This window comes from Hemitrygon akajei, chromosome 4 (genome assembly GCF_048418815.1).
Source record: "Hemitrygon akajei chromosome 4, sHemAka1.3, whole genome shotgun sequence".
Lineage (NCBI taxonomy): Eukaryota > Metazoa > Chordata > Chondrichthyes > Myliobatiformes > Dasyatidae > Hemitrygon > Hemitrygon akajei.
In genome coordinates this window covers 164741460-164768209 of record NC_133127.1, presented here as the reverse complement: position 1 = coordinate 164768209, position 26750 = coordinate 164741460, and the positions used below count along the sequence as shown (strand labels likewise).

At 39.2% G+C, this 26750-nt stretch overlaps 1 protein-coding gene across 5 annotated transcripts in view; it reads right to left on the bottom strand.

Moving 5' to 3' along the window:
- pds5b (PDS5 cohesin associated factor B) overlaps positions 1-26750 on the bottom strand; it is a 278218-nt gene that overhangs the window by 92991 nt on the left and 158477 nt on the right. For all 5 annotated transcript variants that reach the window (XM_073043864.1, XM_073043867.1, XM_073043862.1 and 2 more), the window contains 3 exons: positions 25482-25633; positions 14055-14168; positions 4954-5035 (listed from right to left, as the gene is read on the bottom strand). In XM_073043864.1, coding sequence (XP_072899965.1) covers positions 4954-5035; positions 14055-14168; positions 25482-25633 — 348 coding nt within the window. The remainder of the gene's footprint in view (positions 1-4953; positions 5036-14054; positions 14169-25481; positions 25634-26750) is intronic.

The following is a 26750-nucleotide window of genomic DNA, read 5'->3' as shown; positions in this document are numbered from 1 at the left end:
AGTTGCGCAAGCTGACTGAAGTACCAAATTAAACCAAAAATGTTAGGGCAATAATAGTTAAGAATTTCAACTACTAACATTAATTGGAATATAGGTATTGTAGAATCTATAGGTTGTGGGAAGGGCGGGGGATGCACACTCAGAACTGATTAATGAAATGCCATTATGTAGCAAGAGGTGAGGAGAGGTTAGTGGGGGGGGGGGGTAAACTATTCCTCATTTTATTACAAGGCAAGAAATAGGGAAGACTGCAATACCACAAGATATAGAACGAAGTCCACAAAATGTAGGAACAGAAATAAGCTTGCTTCACTATTCAATAAGATCATGACCTATCCAGCTCTCCTCAAATCCAGTTTCCCCACATTCAACCCTCGATTCCCTTACTGATTTAAAAAAGTCTAATCTTTGTTTTGAATATATTCACGGGTTCAGCCTCCAGAGTTTCTGAAACATGGAATCTCAATAATTCACAACCTTTCAAAACAAGAAAATCTTCCTCATCTCAAATCTTAAACAGGCATCCTGTTATTCTCATACTATGCACTTTGATCCTAAATTCTCCCATGATTAAAGCATCACCCCAGCACATACACTGTCAAGACTAAAGGAAACTTGCATGCTCACATTCTTTCGAATTTAGAGGAGAATAGGCCTACTTGTACAAACATTTTATCACAAGAGTTCCTCTATTGCTGAGATCAACCTGGTAAACCTTCACTGAATTAAAAGATGTGGTCTCATGACAGCCTTGTAACAAGTCTTTCCTGTTTTTCTGCTTCATGCCCCTTGAAATAAAAGGCTGTATTCCATTAGATTTTTCAGTTACCTGCTGAGGTAAGGCAAAAACTCAGAACATACAGTAGTTGAATGCATGCTTGAAGAAACATAGATTCTAAGTCCAAGTGTCGGAAATAAGCTAAGGGAATCCTGGCTATTTTCTAGATTAGTTTTTTTGCTCTTGAAGAGTTGTCCCAAATAAGTAGCTGCACGACTAATGAATGGCCCAATTAACTGGAATCCCTGTATTTTAATTTTACATAGAACACATTTGAGGATTTTTTTTTAAGTATGTATGTGCAACTTTTGTAGTTTCAAAGGATTTTCTCCCCGCCTTACTCTCTCCAAACTAACTTAAAGGCTTCAAGCGGTACAAAACAGGGATTAGGAGATCTAGGCCTCATATGGAGCCAGTGATCATTAATGGAGAATGTGTGGAGCAGGTTAAGACCTACAAGTATCTGGGAGTACAGTTGGACGAGAAGCTAGACTGGACTGCCAACACAGATGCCTTGTGCAGGAAGGCACAGAGTCGACTGTACTTCCTTAGAAGGTTGGCGTCATTCAATGTCTGCAGTGAGATGCTGAAGATGTTCTATAGGTCAGTTGTTGAGAGCGCCCTCTTCTTTGTGGTGGCGTGTTGGGGAGGAAGCATTAAGAAGAAGGACGCCTCACGTCTTAATAAGCTGATAAGGAAGGCGGGCTCTGTCGTGGGCAAAGTACTGGAGAGTTTAACATCGGTAGCTGAGCGAAGGGCGCTGAGTAGGCTACGGTCAATTATGGAAAACCCTGAACATCCTCTACATAGCACCATCCAGAGACAGAGAAGCAGTTTCAGCGACAGGTTACTGTCGATGCAATGCTCCTCAGACAGGATGAAGAGGTCAATACTCCCCAATGCCATTAGGCTTTACAATTCAACTGCCAGGACTTAAGAACTTTTTTAAAGCTATTATTAATGCTTTTTGAGTTAGTGATTTAGATGCATATCATATTATTACTGAGTTAAGTATTGTATGTAATGAGTTTTTGCTACAACAAGTGTATGGGACATTGGAAAAAATGTTGAATTTCCCCATGGGGATGAATAAAGTATCTATCTATCTATCTATCTATCTATCTACATTGAAGCATAAGCAACACACACAAAATGCTGGTGGAACACAGCAGGCTAGGCAGCATCTATAAAGAGAAGCACTGTCGACGTTTCGGGCTGAGAACCTTCGTCAGGACTAACTGAAAGGAAAGATAGTAAGAGATTTGAAAGTAGGTGGGGGAGGGGAAAATGCAAAATGTTAGAGAAGACCGGAGGGGGTGGGGTGAAGCTGAGAGCCAGAAAGGTGATTGGCAAAAGGGATACAGAACTGGAGAAGGGAAAGGATCATGGGACAAGAGGCCAAGGAAGAAAGGGAGAAAGAAAGAGGGAGGGGGCACCAGAGGGAGATGGAGAACAGGCAGAGTGATGGGCAGAAAGAGAGAAAGAAAAAAAGAGGGGGGGGGAAGAAAACTAAATATATCAGGGATGGGGTAAGAAGGGGAGGAGGGGCAGTAACAGAACAAGTGCTACACCTGCCCTTACACTTCCTCCCTCACCACCATTCAGGGCCCCAGACAGTCCTTCCAGGTGAGGCGACACTTCACCTGTGAGTCGGCTGTGTGGTATACTGCGTCCGGTGCTCCCGGTGTGGCCTTTTATATATTGGTGAGACCCGACGCAGACTGGGAGACCATTTCGCTGAACACCTACACTCTGTCCGCCAGAAAAAGTAGGATCTCCCAGTGGCCACACATTTTAATTCCACGTCCCATTCCCATTCTGATATGTCTATCCATGGCCTCCTCTATTGTCAAGATGAAGCCACACTCAGATTGGAGGAACTACACCTTGTATACCGGCTGAGTAGCCTCCAACCTGTTGGCATGAACATTGACTTCTCTAACTTCTGTTAATGCCTCTCCTCCCCATCTTACACCATCCCTGATATATTTAGTTTTTCCCCCCCTCCTTTTTTTCTCTCTTTCCGTCCATCACTCTGCCTGTTCTCCATCTCCCTCTAGTGCTCCCCTCCCTCTTTCTTTCTCCCTAGGCCTCTTGTCCCATGATCCTTTCCCTTCTCCAGCTCTGTATCCCTTTTGCCAATCACCTTTCCGGCTCTCAGCTTCACCCCACCCCCTCTGGTCTTCTCCTATCATTTTGCATTTTCCCCTCCCCCTCCTACTTTCAAATCTCTTACTATCTTTCCTTTCAGTTAGTCCTGACAAAGGGTCTTGGCCCAAAACGTCGACAGTGCTTCTCCTTATAGATGCTGCCTGGCCTGCTCATTTTCCACCAGCATTTTGTGTGTGTGGCTTGAATTTCCAGCACCTGCAGATTTCCTCATGTTTGCTACATTGAAGTATAACTGAGCAAAATGTCTAAAGTAATCCCCAGAGATAAGGAATCAAACATCCATAAACAACTGATACAGTAACTTTAGTTAGAATACTTCTCAAAATTGAGATATCTCATATACTTTTAATATTGTCAAAGCCATTTCGTTACAAGGTGAGTCAGCCATTTAGCCCCATATACCTGTTCCACAGATCACAACTAATCCTTTAGCTTAAAGCCACTTTCTTACAGCAGCTCCATATGCCTTCATTCTCTGATTATTTTCATATGCAAAAATCCATTAACCTCTGTCTTAATATACTCAACAAATGAACCAATAACACTCCGCACTGTCTGTGATAATCTACAGCCCTCTTGCATGGAGAAATCCAAAGATTCACTACGTTCTGAGCAAATATATTTCACCTGGTCTTGAACAGTTGACTCCCTATTATAAGGGAGAGGAAACAGCATCCTTGTATACTCCCCATCAGCCCTCAATGAATGTCATACGTATCAATGAGATCAGCTCTTATTTTTCTAAACTCAAGAGAGAAATGGCAGTCTACTTTATGTCTCTTTCTATATAAGACTTGCTCTTCAAAGAATCACAAAGGTAAATCTCTGTGGCATTCTATTACAAATAGAGGGATCACTGGGTTGTGAAAGACAATTAACAGAAATCCAAATTTATGCTATTTTTTAAAATAAGTTTTCAAATAAAAAGTTAGTTACAGGTTTTCACATACGGGATAGGGGTAGAGCTAGTTAATTCATAAAGGCAACCACTCCTCAAATAAAATGTTTACATGTAACCTTCCAGATAATCAAATAGACACCAATTTCTGTTAATAACACAGCTGCCAATTCACAACTGGATGCAGCACTATTAAGAGATTTGTATTGGAAAATGGCAAGGCAATCTCTTTTATTAACTTGTGAAACATCTTGCCAAATAACATTACATGCACTGATAAATGATAATTTAAGGCCATCAAAAACAGCCTTTGGATGTGAGACATTCTGATTCTGTATCTTTGTATCTTCATGGGAAAGGCAATAAATAAATGTTCATGTTAATCAACCCTCCCTACATTCCTGACTAACAGAAAAATAATCAGATTACAGATAGTTCTTAGGAACAGAACCCTTATATATTTTCCTGAAGATAAAGACAGTACACTCCTGAAGATTCTCTACCATTACCTTCCAATCCATAATGCCAAACATCTTCTGGAATACATTTTATTATTTGTTAATTTATTTGTGGTAACATTACTAGGTGTTGTGAGTTATATGTACTGTGTTGTGCACCATGATCCAGAGGAATGTTTTATTTGGTGGTACAGATGTATACAGTTAAATGACAATAAATTTGACTTGAACATCTGCAATGCTGGTTGGCATTTCAAATTCAGTTACATTACACTAATGCTCAAGGAACTGAAATTTAAATTTTTGATGAATAAAAATCTAAATTACTATTTATTAAATGTCAAGGATGACCTGATGTGTAATATTGGAACCTTACGCATTAAGTACAGAACAATGCACAAATTTATGATATTTGTAAGTCAACCAGCACAAAACTGAAAGAGAATTAGCATAGCAGTACTGCAACTTATGGCTAAGTTTCACCTCTCAGGAACTAATACAAAGACAAGCTTCAACTGTTCCAGAGTTCTTAAGCCAAAAATATACTAAAAAATCAATTGCTCATTTCATGATTAGCACAGTCTCCTAGTATCACAGATAGCATTTACATCTCATTTCCTGCACACAGAGTGGGAAAACATACTTACTTTTTGTTGTTTGTGCAAATCAAGCAAATCACGTACATGATGTCTCAGCATGTTTTGACACTTCCACATTTCATTTAATGCCCTGTTAAAAGTTGAAATAAAAAGCAAGGACATAAGTGGCCAATTTCAAACTACCTATGGATTCATTATAATTTCAAGTCCACTACAGAAATACTGTGGAATTTGTTATATCCTTCTGTGATGCCATATCCCCAGAAAAATATTTTAATCAGTTATTGGTATTTAATCACACTGGTAGCTTTCAAGTCTGTGACAATCTTTTCAGTAAAGTACAGCTTAAATTTATCCAATCAAGTTGTTACCCAGCACAAAGACTTTTAGTAAAACTTACAAATTACATTCTAACAATTGTGACCATAATTGGAGCTTCAGCAGGTTGATTCCAGAGACGAGGGTGTGAGATTATGAGAGACTGAGTTGCTTGGGACTATACTTGCTGGAATTCAGAACAATGAGAAGACATCTTATAGAAACATATAAAATTATGAAAGGGATAGAGGCAGGAAAGTTGTTTCCACTGGTAAGTGAGACTAGAACTAAGGGACATAGGCTCAAGTTTCAGGGAAGTAGATTTAGGACAGAGATGAAGAGGAACTGCTTTTCTCAGAGTGGTGAATCTGTGGAATTCTCTGCCCTAATGCTGTGGAGGCTACCTCATTAAATATATTTAAGACAAGGTTGATAGATTTTTGCATAGTAGGGGAGTCAAAGGTTATGGGGAAAAGGCAGGTAGGTGGAGAGGAGTCCATGACCAGGTCAACCATGATCTCATGAATCAGCCAGATTCAAGGAGAACCTGATCATTAAATTTCCTGATGATACCGCAGTGGTGGGGCTCATCAGCAAAAATGATGAAACAATGTACAGGGAGGAGGTCAAACACCTAGAGAGCTGGTGCAGTGACAACAACTTGATGCTTAATGTCACCAAAACCAAGGAGATGATCATCGATTTCAGATGGTCTCAGCCTGAGCACACACCCCTCAGCATCAGCGGCTCCACAGTGCAGAGAGTGGAAAACATCAAGTTCCTTGGGGTTCAGATCTCAGACAATCTCACCTGGCCCAGGAATACCACTGGGATTGTGAAATGAGCCCAGCAGAGATTGCACTTTCTGAGGAAGCTTAAACAAGTATCACTCCCCACTAACATCTTAACTACATTCTACAGAGGCGTGGTTGAGAGTATGCTGACCTTTTGCATCACAACCTGGCACTCCAGCTGCAGTGCTGCCGACAAAAAAGCCTTGCAGAGGGTGGTTAGAGGAGCAAAGAAGGTTATTGGGGTCTCCCTATCTTCTGTCCAAGACCTCTTTCAGAGTCAATGCCCCCAGAAGACACGATACATCATTAAAGACCCCTCACACACTCTCCATGAACTGTTTGTTCTTCTGCCATCAGGTAAACGTTACAGGAGCATCAAAACTAAAACCACAAGGCTAGAAAACAGCTTCCTCCCACAGGCAGTCAGACTGCTAAATAGCTGCTCTACCTGACTCTGCTTTGGACACTTAACTTGCACTGGACACTTATAACTTGATTTTAACCGACATGTGGTTGTTGTGTTTTACTATTTATTGTTATGTTTATTATTTAGTGTTGCGTTTGTTATGTTATGATTGCACTGCTCCTGGGAAACGCTATCTCATTCTGCCCTGCAGTGCTGATGTACGGTTAGAATAACAATAAAGTTTTTGAATCTTGAATGGCAGAGCAGGCTCGGTGGGCCAGATGGCCTACTCACACTCCTATTTCTTATACAGTCAGCCTTCCTTATCCGCGATTCAACCAACCGCGAATCGCGAAAACCCAGAAGTGCTCTTCCAGCACTTATTGTTCCAGCATGTACAGACTTTTTTTTCTTGTCATTATTCCCTAAACAATGCAGGATAACAACCATTTTTCATAGCATTTACATTGTATTAGGTATTATAAATAATCCAGAGATAATTTAAAGTATACAGGTGGATGTACGTGGGTTATCGTGCATCAGAATCGAAAAAAATCGGTATTTCTCCTGCTAAGTAAGTCGGAACAGGTACATCCAGTATTATTTAGCGTCAGTTAGTCAAACATTTGTCTTAGTATATAGTATATATTTTACCTTTCTTTGCATATAAAACATTTAAGTACGTATGTTTCAGCGCCAGGCTCGGGAACGGAAGTTCTCGGGACTTGAGACAGATCACTCCCTAGTGCGCTCTCCACTGTGGCGGGTTGATGTGGAGGATCAAAAACCCAAAACCCCAAACCCAATAATTAAACCACTACGTTGCTTAGTAATAATTGCAGCTTTCATCAAGGCAGAGCCTTTCTCACTTTATCCTTTAAAATTGTTCCGATCATTGACTGACCTAGCCTAACGTTTTTCCAATGACCAATGGCGTTTCATCTCTTTCCAATCGCTTTATTATTTCCACTTTATTTTCAATCGTGATCGTGAGTACTTTTGTGAACAGAAACACTGCACATTCAGAGCTCTGATGCCGGGTCCTAATGTTCACCGCTCTGAGACAGGTTAAATAAGGTCTGGGGTTCCGCTGGGTCCTAAGGTCCACCGGATTAAGAAAGATTGAATAAGGGACCTGAGCATCTGCCGAGGGGTCCAGGAACTAATCCCGCACGGATAAGGAGGGCCGACTGTACAGGTTGTCCCCGAGTTATGAACGTCCGACTTACAGACAACTCGTACTTACAAACCGAGGAAGGAGAACGCTGTCTGCCATTCTAAGTCAGATTGCGATGCCGTCCGCCATTTTAAGTCGTTGCCGTTGACACTGTGTTGAGTGTTTAACTTTGTATTTAGCTTAAATTTTTCTTAGTAAGATTCACCCTGACCCCACCCCCCCCCCCATTCCAGTCAGATGGTGGCGCAGTGAGATCAGCGCCGGGCTCGAGTTCGATCCAGTGACAGACCGCTCCCATGCCGGGTTGATGTCGATACAGTGACTCCCGTACCATTCGTGCCAGGTTGATGTCGAGCTCGCAACTCGACCTCGTTAAAAAAAACACTGCCACCTCCAGTTTAAATACCCACGTGGAATATTGTGGAGGATCAAATACCCAAACCCAGCACAGCCCCCACTTGCCCCATTTAGCCTGTCTCAGTGCGGTGGTTCTTAGGACCCAGCGGACCTCAAGAGCAAGCTCGGGACCTGCCGCCCGCAGTGTTTCTGTTCCATTGATGGGAAGCAATCGCGATTGAAAATAAAGTGGAAATAATAAAGCGTTTGGAAAGAACCAAAATGCCATCGGTCATTGGAAAAGCATTATGCTACAGTTGGTCAACGATCGGAACAATTTTAAAGGATAACAGATAAAGTGAGAATAATGGAGCATGTGAAAGGCCCTGCCCCGATGAAAGCTACAATTATTACTAAGCTATGCAGTGGTTTAATTATTGGAATACATACATTTCTTAAGTGTTTTATATGCATAGAAAGGTAAACTATATACTATATACTAAGACAAACGTTTGACGAACTGATGCTAAATAATACCGGATGTACTTGTTCTGACTTACATACAAATCCGACTTAAAGACGGACTCAGGAACGGAACTCGTACGTAACCCTGGGACTGCCTGTAATATGATATTTTTGTTCCCTTCTCTATCTCCTTGGAAATACTAAAATTGGCATTCATATTATCATCTTCTGTTCTATTTCTTGTCCAGTTGCATGAAATTACCATTTACTGTTTCAAAAGTAACTATGGCAATTCTCATACTGCTATCGCCAGAGGCAAAAATGAGAAATTTCTTCTGTAAAATTCTCCCATCCTTTAAGATCTTCGCTCAAACTTTCCATTACATGTGCAATAAGCACATCACAGCCATAAAAGGAACAAAAGTAATGTCACCTTTAGTGTCAATGTTAAAGCCAGTCATAGAAAAGTTTCACTCATTTCTCCCTATCAATCATACCTGGTGACCGTTCAAGCTCTTTAATTTATATTAAAATATCCTCCATTCATTAAATTTTTCTGAAGAAATTCTCAGGCTCTGTTGCTGTTCCTGTCTTTTCTATTTTTTTAAAAACAGGCTCTTCACTAATTAATCTGGCTTTGTCAGCTACAGAATACACTTCTTCTAAAAGATTGAGGATGATTTGCTTCCACATCACTCTTGTGTGCTATGAGGTGGCTAACAAGGACAATGTAGGAACATAGAACAGTACAGGTCCTTCAGCCCATGATGTTGTGCCACCCAGCATCTTAACCTCCTCTAAGATCAATCTAACTTTTCCCTCCCACAGAGCCCTTCATTTTTCTTTCATCCACGTGACTATGTAAGAGTCTTGTCTCTTAAATGCCACTAACGAACCTGCCTCTACCACCACCCCGGCAGTGCGTTCCACATACTACCAGTCTCTGTGTAGAAACCCACCCCCTATGTGTAGATCCAACCCCTTTATTTTTCTCCAAGCACTTTATATTTTACCTCCCACCAACCCATATTAGACATTTCTGTCCTGGGGGTAAAAAAATTTCTTGCTGTTTATTCTATCTAATGTCTCTCATCATCTTGTACACCTTGCCAAGTCATCTTACAAACTCCTTTGCTCCAAAGAGAAGAGCCATAGCTTGCTCAGCCTATCCTGATGAGACATGCTGTCTAATCTAGGCAGCATCCTGGTAAATCTTCTCTACACCTTCTCTGAAACTTCCACACCACATCCATCGTATAATGAGGTGACCAGAAATGAACAATACTCCAAGTGTGCTCTAACCAGAGCTTTATAGAGCTGCAACATTACCTTGCAGCTCTTGAAACCTATCCCCTGACTAATGAAGGCCATCACAGTATACTCCTCCTTAATAACCCCTGCACTGCAATTTTGACAGGTCCATGGATGTGGACCCCAAGATCCCTCTGTTCCTCAACAGTGTTAAGAGTCCTGCCACTAACCCTGCATTGTGCCTTCAAGTTCTACCTTCCAAACTGTATCACTTCACACTTTTCCAGCTTGAAAGCCATATGTCACTTCTGAGCCCAGCTCTGCATCCTATCAATCAATGTCCTGTTGCAATATACAGCAATCTTCTATACTATCCACACCAGCAACCTTCATGTCATCTGCAAACTTAATAACCCACCCTTCAATTTCCTCGGCCAAGTTATTTATAAAAATCAAAGAACAGGATCCAAAAACAGATCCCTGCGGAAGACCACTGTTCATCAAACTCCAGGCAGAATATGCTCTATCTACCACCACCCTCTGCCTTCAGTGGGCAAGCTAATTTGAATCCATGTCCCCAAGTTTCCATGGATCTTATACATCATGACTTTCCAAATAAACTTACCACAGGGAACCTTGTCAAACACCTTACTAAAATCCATAAAATGCTCTGCCTTTAATTTGTTTTGTCACTTCCTCAAAAAAAACAATCAAACTTGCGAGGCACAACCTGCCCCTCACAAAACCATGTTGACTATCCGCAATCAGACTATGCTTCTCCAAATGTCTGTAAATCCTTTCTCCCTCTCTAGTATTTTACACACCACACACAAGACTCATTGGGCTGTAATTCCCACTGTTAATCCTATTACTCTTCTTGAACAAAGGAATAACATTTGCTAGCTTCCAATGTTCTGAAACTGCATCTGTGGCCACTGAAGACACAAAGATCATCCCCAAAGGCACAACAATCTCTTCCTTTGCTTTCCATATAATCTTCGGCATATCCCATTGGGCTTCTGGGACTAATCTGTACTAACATTTTTCAAAAGCACAACACTAGGCTGGGCACTACTCTAAGCTAGGCACTAATAGACAAAGGAGGAGAAACCTGACAGAAATCTCAACCTAGCCTCCATCTCTTGAGTCAAAGCCTCTGTTTTGAAATCTGGTGCTTGAACTCCACAAGCAACTTTCTCTGTAATCTCAATCTTCACAGATCTTAACAGGTCACACTTGCTTTTGAAATCTAGCATTTAAACTCCATAAGTAACTGCAGACTCTTCCATAGCCAGAACATGAAGTGGCCAATGGATGTATGTGTAAGTAGCTTATGAAGTGGTATTCTCCTTCTGCCATTTACACAGGACTTTTGTGCCTTCAGTGCTTGGCTAGGGTTCTCAATACCATCCTGAATGTTCCTTACCCACTTCGGGAGGTTATGAAGTAGAGATGCCCTTGAGTTCCTGGAGATGTCGTTGAATCCTTTCCTCTGACCAACTAATAGTCTTCTCCCAGACTGAATTTGAAATAAAGTGTTTACCTTGGGAATCTGGGGCCACACACGTAAACAACTTTGACCAAAGTGGCTGACCAAGAATAATTAGGGTGTCAGTGCTGGGGATGCTGGCCTGTGACTTTGATTCACTTATCCTTCCAGTTCATTAGAAGAATTTTACAGACACAGCAATAATGCCTCATGATATCTACACTATATAATCCAGGTTTTGAAAACACATAGGATGGGAGGAATTGCCGCTGCCTGGTACAGCATGAGAGTTTTGTGTCAAGTTTGAAGTCTTGATCTTTATGTACCCCTTCCTTTCATGTGCAAAATCACAGATATCTGCCTTCACTGAGAGCTCAAAATACAGGAAGTGGTCCATGTCTTCAATTCATTGTCAGTAGGCAGTGTGGTGTAGCTGTGACAGGTTGACAGAGGGTCTTGGTATTGCAGGTATTTAGTACAAGATCTGACACAGTGCATGAGTTGAAAATGTCTTGCAGCAGAACATTTGAGACTTTGTTCCACTTCACATTCAAATCATCAGCTAACTATAGATTCCAAAAAGGTATAATAAAAAGCTTCTGCTCAGGAACTTTTCACTATTTGCCAAATCAAACTTTTCTCCCCATTTATTACCATCTTTAGATAGTTATTATGCTACTACAACATGTATACTAAATTTTTGTTCTGTTACTACTATTCCTTAATATAAAGTTGTAGCCCTAATGCTACATTAATTATATTTTAAATAAGCAGGCTATATAGCTGAATACCAGAAAATTATGCTTCTAGATTTTTAAACTGCAGTTCAGAATTACACATGCACTGACAATGGCAACTTCCCAGCAATAGTACACAGTACCTGCAAGAACAAATTTTTGTAAATCAAATTTATTCACACACCAAGGAATCGTGAATCCCAAACTACTGTCATCTAAGACTAATTATTAGATAACAGTAATGAAATGTGAGAACCACAAACCTTTATTAATAAAGTTTTGTGCATTTTTTGTCAGTGACAACTATTTTTAATTTTTCAGCAGTGTAAGCAATCAAACACTTCTAATATGATAGAAAGCACTTGCCAAATTAATGACTGGCACAGTCCTCCCCAGGTTTTGAAATCCCAACTTATGCACAGTCTGTAGTCTACACTTGTACTTGCCAATCTACAGGATGCCTCATCAGGAGCAGCAAATTCAATAAATGAGGCTGGTGAAGGAGCATGTGAATATTTGCTCCATGCTGAAGAGCTGTTTAGATCCCTGGATGGTGGTGAGGCAGGTGTAAGAAGACATTCAGTACGGCAGGGAAAGTGACGGATGTTATAGAAGGATTGGTGGGGGAGGCATGAGTGGACTAGAGAGTCAGAGGAAGTGGTTACTTTGGAAGTTAGAAAGGGGTGAAGAGGAAATGTGGCTATTGGTGGGAATCTCGTAGCAGCTGGCAGAACTTGCAGAGGAGGGACAAGTGTAGGCAGGAACAAAGACAGCCCTGTTTATATATCTTGACTAAGAGATAAGGATTAGGGCATGATAGATTTGAGGCTGTGCAGGGGAGCTCTCTGAATGTGATGACATTTGTGACAGTGCAGGAGTAGTGTCTGATGTATATTGATGGGTGGGGGTCATGCTTCAGTGTAGGTGTGAGAGTATCCGAGAGCTGCTGTCTGGCCCCTGCAAGGTAGGGGTTAGTTTGCCAGACTATAATGGCACTGCCCTAGGGGTAGGTGGGTTGGAATGTCAAAGACCTGGTAGGAGTTGGAGACAAGGCAAGGACAGGGGTGGGAGAGTGGTGCAGGGCTGGGAGTAGGATATGAGGTCAGAGGGTGGGGGATGGGGAGAGAGGAAGCCATTGTGAGAATGGTGGCAGGGGAGGAAGAAAAAGACCCACAGCATTGGGAGCTTGGGGCTAGGCAGGAAAGCTTGGTGGTACCATTGGAGTTTCTGAAGCCTGAACTTGGGTAGGAGACATTACTGAGAAATATGAACGGTTGAGTTAAACACCCTGGGTTGATTACACATTGTTCTTGGTCAGCCTATGTTTTTATTTAAATATATTGCCAGGTAGCTGTATTTCCAATGTGCAATATGTTTAGATTATAAACTATTCTTGGGAATGGTACCCTATTGTAACCTGGGGAGATCCTGTACATAGAGAAATGGAATTCTTTCTTGCTGGTGACTTCTCATGAACCCCTACAGAGTCATGTAAAAAAACATCAAAATAACAAATCTCAGAGTAGCTATCATTTCTGAGCAGTGGCCCATAATTCCCTATGATGATGGAAGTAAAATCATCACAACGTAACATTTTCACTGTGGATTTTAACACTTTGCTCTGAGTACAGCTGAACAATTCCAACAATTGACGTGTCTTGAATAGAACGAAATTTGCAATTTAAATAAAGGAAAATTTTAGATGATGCAGTTGGATGATGTTAGTTCAAGTTTTAGAAAGCTGACAGCATTCATGAATAATTGGTCAAAAGAATTTTATAGCTAAGCTACTTTTATAATTCAGGGTTTTCCAAATTGTTCTGGCAATAGTTATAACAAACTCTATATTATGGCTAAGTGCTTCTGAAGCAGGAAGTTAAATCCATAGGTAAAGGAGCATAGAACTTTTTTACTTCAGTGCTAATTTCCATAGGACAGCTGGAGTGCTATACTTCAGCAATCCATGCAATGCTTGTTATGAAGGTAAAAACATTATCATACCTGAAGCCATAAGACTGTGTTTAATATGCTTAAACTCTAATTAGTATTATATAATTGCATATTTGTGTAAAGAGAACATTACTCTTGACTAATTTTTCAAGAAAGCAAAGAGACAATAGTGAATAATTCAGAATCATACACTTGGGAGTTCAGTTAAAACAATTTTAAAACATACTTCACAGCATTGGTGTCCAGGGTTGCATAAAGATAATACAAACACTTCATCCTTTCTGTAGTCTCCAAGTTGTGAGGCACCATATACTGTGCAAATATCCGTTCAACAAGTAATCTGTAAGTCAGAATTCAAAAGCATTGGTTTGGTTTTTAAAATATTGCAGTATGTAGCAGCTGCAATACTGTTCAAATATGATATCTTAATGAAAAACTTAACACTTTCAGAGCAGCAATTACTTCTGCAAACTATTTGATGTTGCAAACAACCGCTTAGTGACTCCAGTGCACACCAGAGGTCACTCTTCCAATTCGGGTGTAAATTTATCTGGCTAAGTATACTGTAAACCCTTCAAAATTGATCGTACTCACACAAAAATAGGCATTGTGCCTTTTCATTTGTAAGCAAAGGACTGTCACATATTTTTTTTTAACTCTTATTGAATACTACAGTGTATAGAGCTGATCAAAGAGATTATATACAGTATAAGCTAAGCAAAAGAGCAGTTTATGATAATATGGTGCACGCAGATTACACTGAGCGACATGCACAAAGTGCTGGAGGAACTCACCAATGTCAGGTAGTAACTATGGAGGGGCAATAAACAGGGGTTTTGGGCTTAGACCATTCATCAGGACTGGAAAGGAAGGGGGCAGAAATAAGTGGGAGGAGGGGAAGGAGTACAAGCAGGCAATGATAGGTGAGATCAAGTGAAGGGGAAGTTGTTTGGGGAGACGGGACGAAGTAAGAAGCTGGGTGGTAATAGATGGAAAAGATAAAGGGCTGAAGGAGAAGCAAGAATAGGAGAGGACAGTGGACCATAGAAAAGGAAAGGGGTGATGGGTAAATGAGAAAAGGAGGAGAGAAAGGGTTACCAGAATGGGGATAGAAAAAGAGAAGGGGAGAGGAAGGTGTGATGACTGAAAGCTTGGGTAATCAATGTTCGTGGTATCAGGTTGGAGACAATCAGACAGAATATGAGGTGTTGTTCCTTCATCCTGAGCTTCGTCTCATTGTGACATTAGGGGAGACCATGGACACACATGTCAGAATGGGAAGTCGCTGAAATAGGTACCTACTAAGAGATCCAAATATACTCTCTGATTTGCTTACTGAGCTCCTCCAACATTATGTTTCTGTTGCTCAAGATTTGGAACATCTGCAGAATCTCGTGTGTAATAGATTACACTGAATAGCTAAAACAGACATACATGTTGAAGCAAAGCAAGTCAAGTGCTTTAAACTTCCATCTTCAAAGAGTTTAAAAATCAAATGATTAGCCCAGTGTATCAATTACAGGCAGAATTTGGAACCCTATAAAATAGCAGGCTGGAAAATTTCAATGCCAAGCATGTCTTTAAGATTGCAATTTTCCCTCAACTTCCTTTTATTTCTCAATTTTTACTGTGCAAGACATTCTTAAAATCTAGACACTTACAGAGCCATGGAACTAATTCTGTCAAATATTAAAAGTAACTTTGTAAAGCTTTAGATAATAAGTTGACCTGTAGATTTAATAAAATTTCTATTAAAATTCTGCAATAAAGATGTAAATGAAAAGATAAAAATATAATCTGCAGATTTCTATTAAAATAGTTAATTTTTAATAGTTAATAGTTTAATAGTTAATTTCTATTAAAATTCTGCAATAAAGATGTAAATGAAAAGATAAAAATATAAACTACAGATTTTGCAAAATCCCAAATTTGATTTCTGTTTTTTTATATGATCTTTATAAAAATTATTGCAAATAGGTGCTGCACTTTCAATGCATGGAATATACACAGGAACTACAGATATACAGAAAAAGTTGTTCTTTTGCAGAATCCTTAATTTAGAATGCTACTTCATGGATAGAAAAAGATAGAATAAAATAATATTGAGAAATGAGATAAAAGTTTTACAGATGAGCCGGGTTCCCAAATAGCTTTCCAAAAATGCAGTTCAGCTACTTCAGGAGTCTTGTGTTGAATTCTGATCATCCCATTATAGGAAGGCTGTGCAAGTAATGGAGAGGCAACAAAACAGTTTACCAGGATGCTACCTGGATTAGAGAACATGTGCTATAAGGAGAGGATGGACAAATTTGGATTGGTTTCTCTGGAGTGGTGGAGGTTGAGGGGAGACATGGTTATAGTTTATAAAATTATAAAAGACCTAGAGAGGGTAGACAGCTGGAACCATTTTCTTCGGATTGTTTTGTCTACTAGTAAACTAGTATTTAAGATGAGAGGAAGTTCAGAGGAGATGCGTAGGGAAAGCTTTTTGTTTTAAAAGCAGAGTGGTGGGTACCTGGGATGCATTGCAAAGGGTGATAGAGGAGCCAAATATGATGGAACTATTAACTAAGGGGTCCAAAAAGGTAAATAGGAGGGCAGGGCAGAGTCCACACAGCTTTTATAGATTTATGGAAGTTGTGGAGGAACAGAAAGACAATAATGCTCACAGAAATGTCAGGCTTCAAAAGATAGACAAGTATAAGATTTTATTTTAACCACCAGAGGCTAAGATGGAACAGAGGTTGGTAGCAATTTTTTTTTTAAATCAGGGAGGGGATATGGATGTATAATTTGAGTCAGGGTTAAACAGCACATCCTATTATGAATGATCTGCTTTAACTCCAAGTCACTGCTTGGGAACCATTTACTGTTCAAGTTAATCAAACCGTAGCTAATCTTCACTTCAACTGTTGTTGTTTGCTATATTTAATTTAACCATTACACTCTTAACTAAGGGAAAGAGGAAACAAATTCTGTATTTCCGTTAACATTTGAAAGAGCATTTCTTAATTTCTCTCCTAAAATAATTTAGTTCTAATTCTGTAGATATAGTCCTACTGCCAGACTTTCCAAAAGGAGGAAGTTATTTTCAAAAAACTTAAAACCATCCCTGAAAAATGTAAACTCAAGACATCACAAGCTCCCCATAATGCCCTCATCATTCAACCTTTTAAATCCTAAGATTATTTGTGAAGTATGCAGTGTACCAAATTCAAGCACTCTAGGGCTTTGATTAAGCCACCCAAAATAATTTGTACTAACATGACCTCTGTTTTTTTTTTAAAAAAGGGACAATGCAGCTCAAGTTTTCCAACTCAATGGAATAAGGGAGTTTTTTCATGGTCCATGGAAAAAAGATTGAATTACCAGGAGTTGTAGAAAACCAAGCTGTAACCACATTAAAACACACAAGAATCTGACAGGGCTATACAAGGTAGAGGACTTAATCATAGGATAAGGTGGCAGCCACTTAACACTCAACACTCAGAGAGGAGCCATCACACTTCTCAAATTGCTGTGGATGTTTTAAAAATTTCTATTCCAGATCACTATAGCTTTTAAGTTTCCATACTCATAATAGGCAAAGGCAGACAAAGGGAATGGCACGGTGGCATAGCTAGTAGAGTTACTGACATAGTGACTGGGTTCAATCCTGGCCTCTGGTGCTGCCTGGGTGGACATACCCAGCTTTTCCTGCGACTGCATAGGTTTCCTCCAGATGCTCTAGTTTCTTCTCATGGATAGAACATGGGCAGGTTTGTAAGCTAATTGCAACTGTAAATTGCCCTTGGTGTGCAAGTTTGTGGTAGATTACGTGGGGAATTAAGGGAAGCACAGAGAATACAATGATTGGCATAAGATTGGTGGAATTACATCATCTTGCAGAACAGAGTCGTTATTGAAGTAGTAAAATGGATTCAACAGTGGCTGGATGGGAGATGCCTGAGAGTAGTGGGGCGTAACTGTTTGTCAGGTTGGAAGCTGGTGACTAGTGGTGTGCCTCAGGGATCTGTACTGGGTCCAATGTTGTTTGTCATATACATTAATGATCTGGATGATGGGGTGGTAAATTCAATTAGCAAGTATGCAGATGATACTAAGATAGGTGGCGTTGTGGATAATGAAATAGGTTTTCAAAGCTTGCAGAGAGATTTAGGCCAGTTAGAAGACTGGGCTGAAAGATGGCAGATGGAGTTTAATGCTGATTAAGTGTGAGGTACCACATTTTGGTAGGACTAATCAAAATAGGACATACATGGTAAATGGTAGGGCATTGAGGAATGCAGTAGAACAGAGTGATCTAGGAATAATGGTGCACAGTTCCCTGAAGGTGGAATCTCATGTGGATAGGGTGGTGAAGAAAGCTTTTGGTATGCGGGCCTTTACAAATCAGAACATTGATTATAGGAGTTGGGATGTAATGTTAAAATTGTACAAGGCATTGGTGAGGCCAAATTTGGAGTATTGTGTACAGTTCTAGTCAACAAATTATAGGAAAGATGTCAACAAAATAGAGAGAGTACAGAGGAGATTTACTAGAACTTACCTAGGTTTCAGAACCTAAGTTACAGAGAAAGGTTGAACAAGTTAGGTCTTTATTCTTTGGAGCGTAGAAGGTTGAGGGGGGACTTGATAGAGGTATTTAAAATTATGAGGGGAATAGATAGAGTTGACGTGGATAGGCTTTTTCCATTGAGAGTAGGTGAGATTCAAAGAGGACATGAGTTGAGAGTTAGGAGACAAAAGTTTAGGGGCAACACGAGGGGGAACTTCTTTACTCAGAGAGTGGTAGCTGTGTGGAACGAGCTTCCAGTAGAAGAGGTAGAGGCAGGCTTGATATTATCATTTAAAAAAATTGGATAGGTATATGGACAGGAAAGGAATGAAGGGTTATGGGCTGAGTGCAGGTCGGTGGAACTAGGTGAGAGTAAGCGTTCGGCATGGACTAGAAGGGCCGAGATGGCCTGTTTCCGTGCTGTAATTGTTATATGGTTATATGATGAGCTGAAAAAGCCTGTTCCCATGCTCTATGAGATTTTGAATAACAGGGGAGTTAAGTTTATTTGAGGTTAGTTAGGAATAAGATCAGATGAACCATGATCTTACTAAACAGTGAAGTAGACTCAAATGGCTAAATATGAGTCAATGCTGCTCCAATTTCTTATATTGTATTTATTATGAGGAACCATACTGAAAAATCACTTGTAAAAATGACTAGGTTTGAACAAATTCCTTTCATATTCCCACATTCCAGTCATAGCAATTTTACAGCCAAAATTTTAAGAGGCTTTTGACTTTCATTTTTGTACATATGAATGAACTTTTAGTGATGTGAGGATGTAGACATTCAAAATAACTGTTGTTTCTCACCTTTCAGAACTAGAATCAGGTTTAATATCACTGGCATATGTTGTTTAGTTTGAAATTTGTTGTTTTCTGGCAGTGGTACCCACAATTGAAATGCTGATAGAACTGGTAGAAAGGAGGCTAATTCTACATCAGCTTTGATGTTCCCTGGATATTAACCAAGCAATCTGACAATGTAAAGGCAGCCCTTAAAACAGGTTGGCATTAACAATTATAATGTAGAATTTCAAATATGACTTGTTTAAAAGTAAATTTTAGAAAGATAGTCACCTTAAATGGAATGCATGATATTTAGGAAAAGGCAGCAAGTTGTGATGGGAGGTGGTGAATTTGAAGAAAGGTCTAAGTAATTCAGAGGTAACACCAACATGTGACATCCATATACTGTATTTGTGGCCAAGTTTGGGGACGATATGAAGATAGGTGGAGGGGTATAAAGGGTTGATAAAGGAGGGAACATACAGAAAGACTTAGACAGATTAAGAGAATGGGCAGAGGAGTGACAGATGAAATATACTGTAGGGAAGTGCATGGTCTTGCACATTGGTAGAAGGAATAAAAGCATACAGTCAGCCCTCCTTATCCGCAGGGGATTGGTTCCTGGACCCCTCGCAGATACCAAAATTCACAGATGCTCAAGTCCCTTATTCAACCTGTCTCAATCTGGTGGACCTTAGGACCTAGCAGAACCCCAGACCTTATTTAACCTGTCTCAGTGCGGTGGATATTAGGACCCAGCGCCAGAGCTCTGAATGCGCAGTGTTCTGTTCACGAAAATAATCACGATTGAAAATAAAGTGGAAATAATAAAGCGATCGGGAAGAGGTGAAACGCCATCGGTCATTGGAAAAGCGTTAGGCTACGTTGGTCGATGATTGGAACTAATTTAAAGGATAAAGTGAAAAAGGTTCTGCCCCAATGAAAGCTACAATTATTACTAAACAATGCAGTGGTTTAATTATTGGGTTTTGGGTTTTTGATCCTCCACATCAACCCGGCATGGTGGAGAGTGCACTAGGGAGCGATCAGTCACTAGATCGAACTCGGGAACTTCCCAGGCCCGGCACTGAAACATACGTTCTTAAGTGTTTTATATGCATAATAAGGTACAATATATACTATATACTAAGACAAACGTTTGACTAATTGGCGCTAAATAATACTGGATGTACCTGTTCCGACTTACTTAGTAAGAGAACTTCCTCCGATTTTTTTCCATCCCGATGCACGATAACTCACGCACATCCTCCCATATACTTTAAATCATCTCTAGATTATTTATAATACCTAATACAATGTAAATACTATGTAAAATGGTTGTTATACTGCATTGTTTAGGGAATAATGACAAGAAAAAAAGTCTGTTCAGGCTCGAACAACAAGTGCTGGAAGAGCACTTCTGGGTTTTCGTGATTCGTGGTTGGTTAAATTCGCGCATGCAGAATCTGCGGATAAGGAGGGCCAACTGTACACTATTTTCTAAATGAGGAGAAAATGTGGAGATATTAGTAGTGACCTTTTAAAAAGAAATTTGCAGAGGACTTGATAATTGCAAATGTTACTCTACTCTTTATGAAGGGAGGAAGGCAAAGAAAGGAAATTACAGGCCAGTTAGCCTGACTTCTGTGATTGGGAAGATGTTGAAATCCATTATTGAGGATGAGGCTTCAGGGTACTTAGAGGCACATGATAAAATAGACCAAAGTCAGCATGGTTTCCTTAAGGGGAAATCTTGTCTGACAAATATGTTCGAATTCTTTTAAGAGATAACAGGCAGGATAGACAAAGGAGTCAATGGATGTAGTTTACATCATTTTCAGAAGGCCTTTGACAAGATGCAGCACATGAGGCAGCCAAAAAAGTGCCCATGGTATTACAGGAAAGACACTAGCATGGATAAAAGATTAGCTAACTGTCAGCAGGCAAAGGGGGCAAATAAAGGCAGCCTTTTCCGGTTGGTTGCCAATGAATAGTGGCATTCCACAGGAGTCAGTGTTAGAACCAGTTCTCTTCATGTTATACGTCAATGATTGGGATGACAGAATTAATGGGTTTGCGGCCAAGTTTGCAGACAATATACGAAAATAGGTGGAGGGGCAGGCAGTGTTGAGGAAGCAGGGAGTCTACAGCTGCACTTAGACAGACTAGGAGAATGGGCAAAGAAGAGGCAGAGGGAATATATGTTATGAAATGTATGGTCATACACTTTGGTAGACAGAATAAAGGCAGTCTATTTTCTAAATGGGGAGAAAATTCAGAAATCATAGGTGCAAAGGTACATAGGTGCAGGATTCCCTAAAAGTTAACTTGCAAGTTGAGTCAATGGTGAGGAAGGCAAATACAATGTTGCACTTATTTCTGGAGGACTAGAATATAATGCTGAGGCTTTATAAGGCATTGGTCAGACTACAATGTCAACAGTATTGGGGGCCTAATCTTAGAAAAGATGTGCTGGCATTGGAGAGGGACCAGAGGAAATCACAAGAATGATCCCAATAATGAAAGGGTTAACATGAGGAGCATTCAATGGCTCTGGGCTGGAGTTTACAAGAATGGGGGTGGGATGGGGGATTGTATTGAAACCTATCAAAATCTGAAAGGCCTAAATAAAGTGGATGTGGAGAGGATGCTTCTTATAGTGGGGGAGTCTAGGACCAGAGTAAACAGCCTCAGAATAGAGGGACATCCAGTTAGAAGAGAGATAAAAGATAAATTTCTTTAGCCTGAGGGTGGTGAATCGGTGGAATTTATGGCTGTACAGGCCAAGTCATTTGGCACATTTAAAGTAGAGGTCGATAGGTTGTTGATTAGTCAGGGCGTGAAGGGTTATGGGGAGAAGACAGGAGAATGTGTTGAGGGGGATCATAGTCAGCTATAATGGAATAATGGAGCAGACTCAATGGTTCGAATGAACTAATTCTGCTCCTATATCTTATGGTCTATATATTAGTTTTACAATATGAAAAACTCCATTAATGTGTCAAACTTCCATGAAAAGTCTGCTTAATCCATCATACTAAGTTCTGGCAAGTGCTCATATTTCAACCATTGGTTATTTCTTTGGAGGAAAGAGCAGTAAGTATTTTAAATGAAATGGTAAATGTGATTTAAAATTATTTGCAACAATAGGAATTAGGTGGTCAGAAATTAGCAAAAAGGAGATTTAATGAACTATGTTGCTGGCATTGACAACAAAAAAAATTGAGGATGGTAGTATACAGAGAAACAAGTGGGAAATGAAGGAGCACACAATGTATAAGACTATGAATGTGAAGTTACAGAGGTAGTGAACACAGAAAAGGGGACAAAGGAAAAAGATATTCATTACAAAGAATAAGAATTTATATTATATCCCCAACGCGGTCCTGGAACAAAGTCATTAAGAACTTCATGTGATCTGCTATTGGACTGTTAAGCTGGTTATGATTAGGCACACTCAAGCTTTCAGGCATATTTATTTTCTGTAAGGAATAAATTGCTATTGTTAAATTTAGCAGCACCTCAGCTTTATCCCAAAGATTCTAAAATTGCACTAGTAGTATTCTTGGACAGCTAAGAACTCAGTAAGATGTAAAGATCTTGTCAGAATCTCTGGTAAATTAATCTAACTTGTTTGCACAGAATACAAAACAAAATATTTAAAGTTGTGATGGAGATACAGTTCTGTGCAAAAGTCTTAGGTACATATATATAGCGCAGGTGCCTAAGACTTTTGCAAGTACAGTAGGCTATTTTTTGTATCATTTCCTGGGTTAATTTTGATTTGATTTGAAGCACATGGTGGAAAGACATCTACACTAGCTTCTCTTTATTTGCCCATGAAACAGCAATATCTGTGAGTCTTAAGTTTTTGTTAATATTGGTAAACATTTAGTACATATAATACTGTGCAAAAGTCTTAGGAACACTAGCTAAGACTTCTGCACAGTACTGTATGATCAATCACACACTTGACCTGTACATGAAAAGGAAGAAAAAAATATCAGGAGCAATGTTGTAATAGAATAACTTTACGGTTAAACTGTTATTCACAAATACATAACAAATGAAGGCTAGCCTAGTGGGGAATAAGTCTGACAGGATAATACCACTAACAGGCAGCAAAACAGTAACAGTCACTGACAGGAAGAAAGCACTTAAGGGTAAATTACAAAGGCTAATGAAGTCATCAGTCAATCTCTCTTAGTTGACTAGTTTGTCCAAGTCTTAGGATATAATTTTTCAGGGAACATAGGATATTAAGAAAGAATGTTGATCTATTGCTAGCTAGGGGATTTGTTCAATCTGCATCTATGACAACAACAATTTGTTGAGATTTACTATCAATTATTTAAATTGAAAACACCATTCATCTTAGTGACAAAGGAAAGAATATTAAGTCCATGAGCTAAGTAAAATTTACAATTAATTCTACTCAGTGACTAGCCTCCAAGCCAGAAGAGACCTGTACTACAAATATCAACCATTTGCTAGGGCAATGTAAGAAAACTGAGGTGAAATGTTCCATCCTGACATGGAAGACAAACAGTGAAACGTATCTTCTTAAAATACACAATTAATTCAATAGGAGGGACAGAAAATTTCTTTAAGAGTAGAAATTATGAAGTCCAGAAAATAGCAATTCAAAGTATATTAAATTACTTTTGTCAGTGAGTATATTTTGACACTAAAAGTAAACACATTCATGGCTATAAAAAAACAAATATTATTGCAAGAAGAGTAAACATTCTTTTCTGGGGTGATGACAGAAATTTTTATGAATTATACAAATTACACCCAATATACAAGCTTGTTGAGTAGATGTTCCAAAGATAAAAGAAACAAGCCAAAGTCTGGAAATATTCCTTGTGGTCTTAAACTGACCTATCAAAATATTGTTTTTAATCTACTTTTTGGAGGGAGTTATAAGTGGGCATGTAATAGCAACTAATATTGGGAAAGTCTTTTCAGAAAGTCCTCAGGACTGAGTACTTGTTTCCATTCAAGTTGGGTACCGAAGAGATCAGAATTGTATACTCTGTGCACATGGGTCAGGAGGTGCTCAACTAATGGGTGGGTATTTTGGGAGGTTCCTCCCACCATTTACATCAGGCTTTGGTACAATCCCAACAAACAGATTAACTAGGAACTTCTGCAATCTATTGGGATTTTAGAATTTTTGACAAGGAGGCTTTGAAAAAAACTTGAATCTACTCCTCTATCCATCTGTGTTTGCTCTGGGAGTCTGGTGTCTGATATGCCAGTCCATCAAAGTCCACTAAGTCTAACAATTACACATGGAACAGTAACCAGCAAGGTATAAATTTGATAATGGCTAAACTGGCTAACAATTGTGATCAATATATCTTAAATAAATTTACTACTTTATGAATAGCAATCCACAAACCACAGCCTTCTTCTACACACTAGGCATTTAATATAGTGCCAGTATGCTGCGGTTATGAAACTAACCATAAGAGGCACAATCATAAATAAATACTCTTCACTTCCTTCATTTTCTATCACCACAGTAAAGGAACAAAGCTTAAAAATAGAACACTAAAGTTCACTAAATGAAAGGCAGAACTATCACAAATAAAATGCAAATACACGTCAACGAAAGAGATTCAGGGCAAAAAAAAAATCAAGGTAATGGCACTAAGATTACTTCACAATGTAACTTGGTCCAAACTCAATCTCCTGTTTAAATATCAGCAGAGTTGGAAGTTTCATCTTCTCAGAGCCAAATTCTCATGTCTACAAATCACCAAGGATATTACCCAAGATCACATCTCCTTTGAAAAACTACCACAGAGCAAAAAAATGTTCAGCACTTTACCATCATATTTTAAATATGGTAAATTTCAGGAATTAAATGAAAGTCTAAATAAGTCAGGATAATATAGTATTTAGATACAGAAAAGGTTAACCATGTTTCATTAGAACTGGAAGATGTTATAATTGGACAAAGCCACAGAAAATAAACAAGAAATAAATAAGAAGTCTGTGATATATTACCAGGATTTCTCATTTCAGTTTTGCAAAATTTGCTGTAACTCAATGGTATAAAATTTGAATATCCTCCTGCAACAGTCAGATCACGATGTAAAAGACCTATAGCATCACCAATTATTAATCTTAACATGGAAAGAAATTGATTTAAATCATAATGTGAATGTTTGAACAAGCATAATGCAGGCATTTTAAATTTGTAAAACAGGTACAATCATAACTTTTGTTTCTTTGATAGTTAGAATTGCCACAATCACCTGCATTACATTTATTTCCAAAAGTTACCACATACTTGTCATCAATGCTGTTCTGATAGTATATATGCAGAAGTTTGTCCTTAATCCATGAAATCTGTTTGGCAGCTTCTTTTCCTGCCTCAGCTTGTAGACAATACTTTTTATAGATCTGTGCCAGACCCATCATAGCTTCTCTTCTCACTCTCCACTGGGAAGGAAAAATAAGTGTTACTTACTTACTTAAATCATTGGATATATAATATTTTTTTATTTCTACACAATTGAAAATAATGAAACAAGCATAAATATTTTTATTCTATTTAAAATAAGGGCTCCCAACCTGCAGTCAACTGATCCCTCTGTTAATGGTAGGGATCCATGATATAAAAAGGTCGAGAACCAGATTTAAATGATCGTGTGTGCGTAAGTCTGTCTGTGTGCCCGTGTCTACGTTCATGTCTATGTCTGTGTACGTGTCTATGTTGGTGTCTGCATGTGTGCCCATCTGTCTGTGTGGTCATAGCATGCAATTCTACAGAAAAACAGAGCAAAAATATAATTGCAAGTCTCCACAATTGGCCGCTGCAATAAAATGCAATAAATAACTAGATAAATTTATGAATAGTATCCTGTCTGAGCCTTATTTTTAAAAAACTTTAACTTATATAGTGATTATTACAATATATACAAGCACTCACTTCAATTGTTAGGTTATGCTAGAGAAAGATAAGACTGAAATAACATTCCTGTATGCAGATGCAAGCCCAGAAAGTCAGCTAAAATGTGACAGGCTATGGATGCGATAAGAAATTTTCCCAATAGGCAACTTTATGAAGGATCATATAAGCAATAATATAGATGTATTGATCTCTATGAGGATCACAAACTTTTTGTTGGGTTTGGAGGCATGTGTGCTTCAATGATCCAGAGAGATGAAGATCATCCTCTGGTACTCCAAGTTCAGGGGTTCAGCTCAGGACTAACAACTCTGACTGGTAAAACGAAATTGTTGCAGAAACAACAATAAAGAATCCTTCTACATCTGAGTGCGCTTGTATTCCTGAGTATCCATTTGGGACTCGTGTGACTGACAGTGGTGAAAACCGAGAGGAAGCGAGTGACATGAAGGAAGCCCTGAACACTGCCAGAGATGCAGGATCTTCACTGCAACCCTAATGAGCAGTAAGATATATTGACAAAAGCCTTCAGCCCATGCTGACCATAATTCATTTACACTAATTCTACATTAATCCCATTTATTAATATTCACTCCACTTTCTAGTTAACCCCTTCAGAATCTATTACTGATGAGGGCAATTTACAGT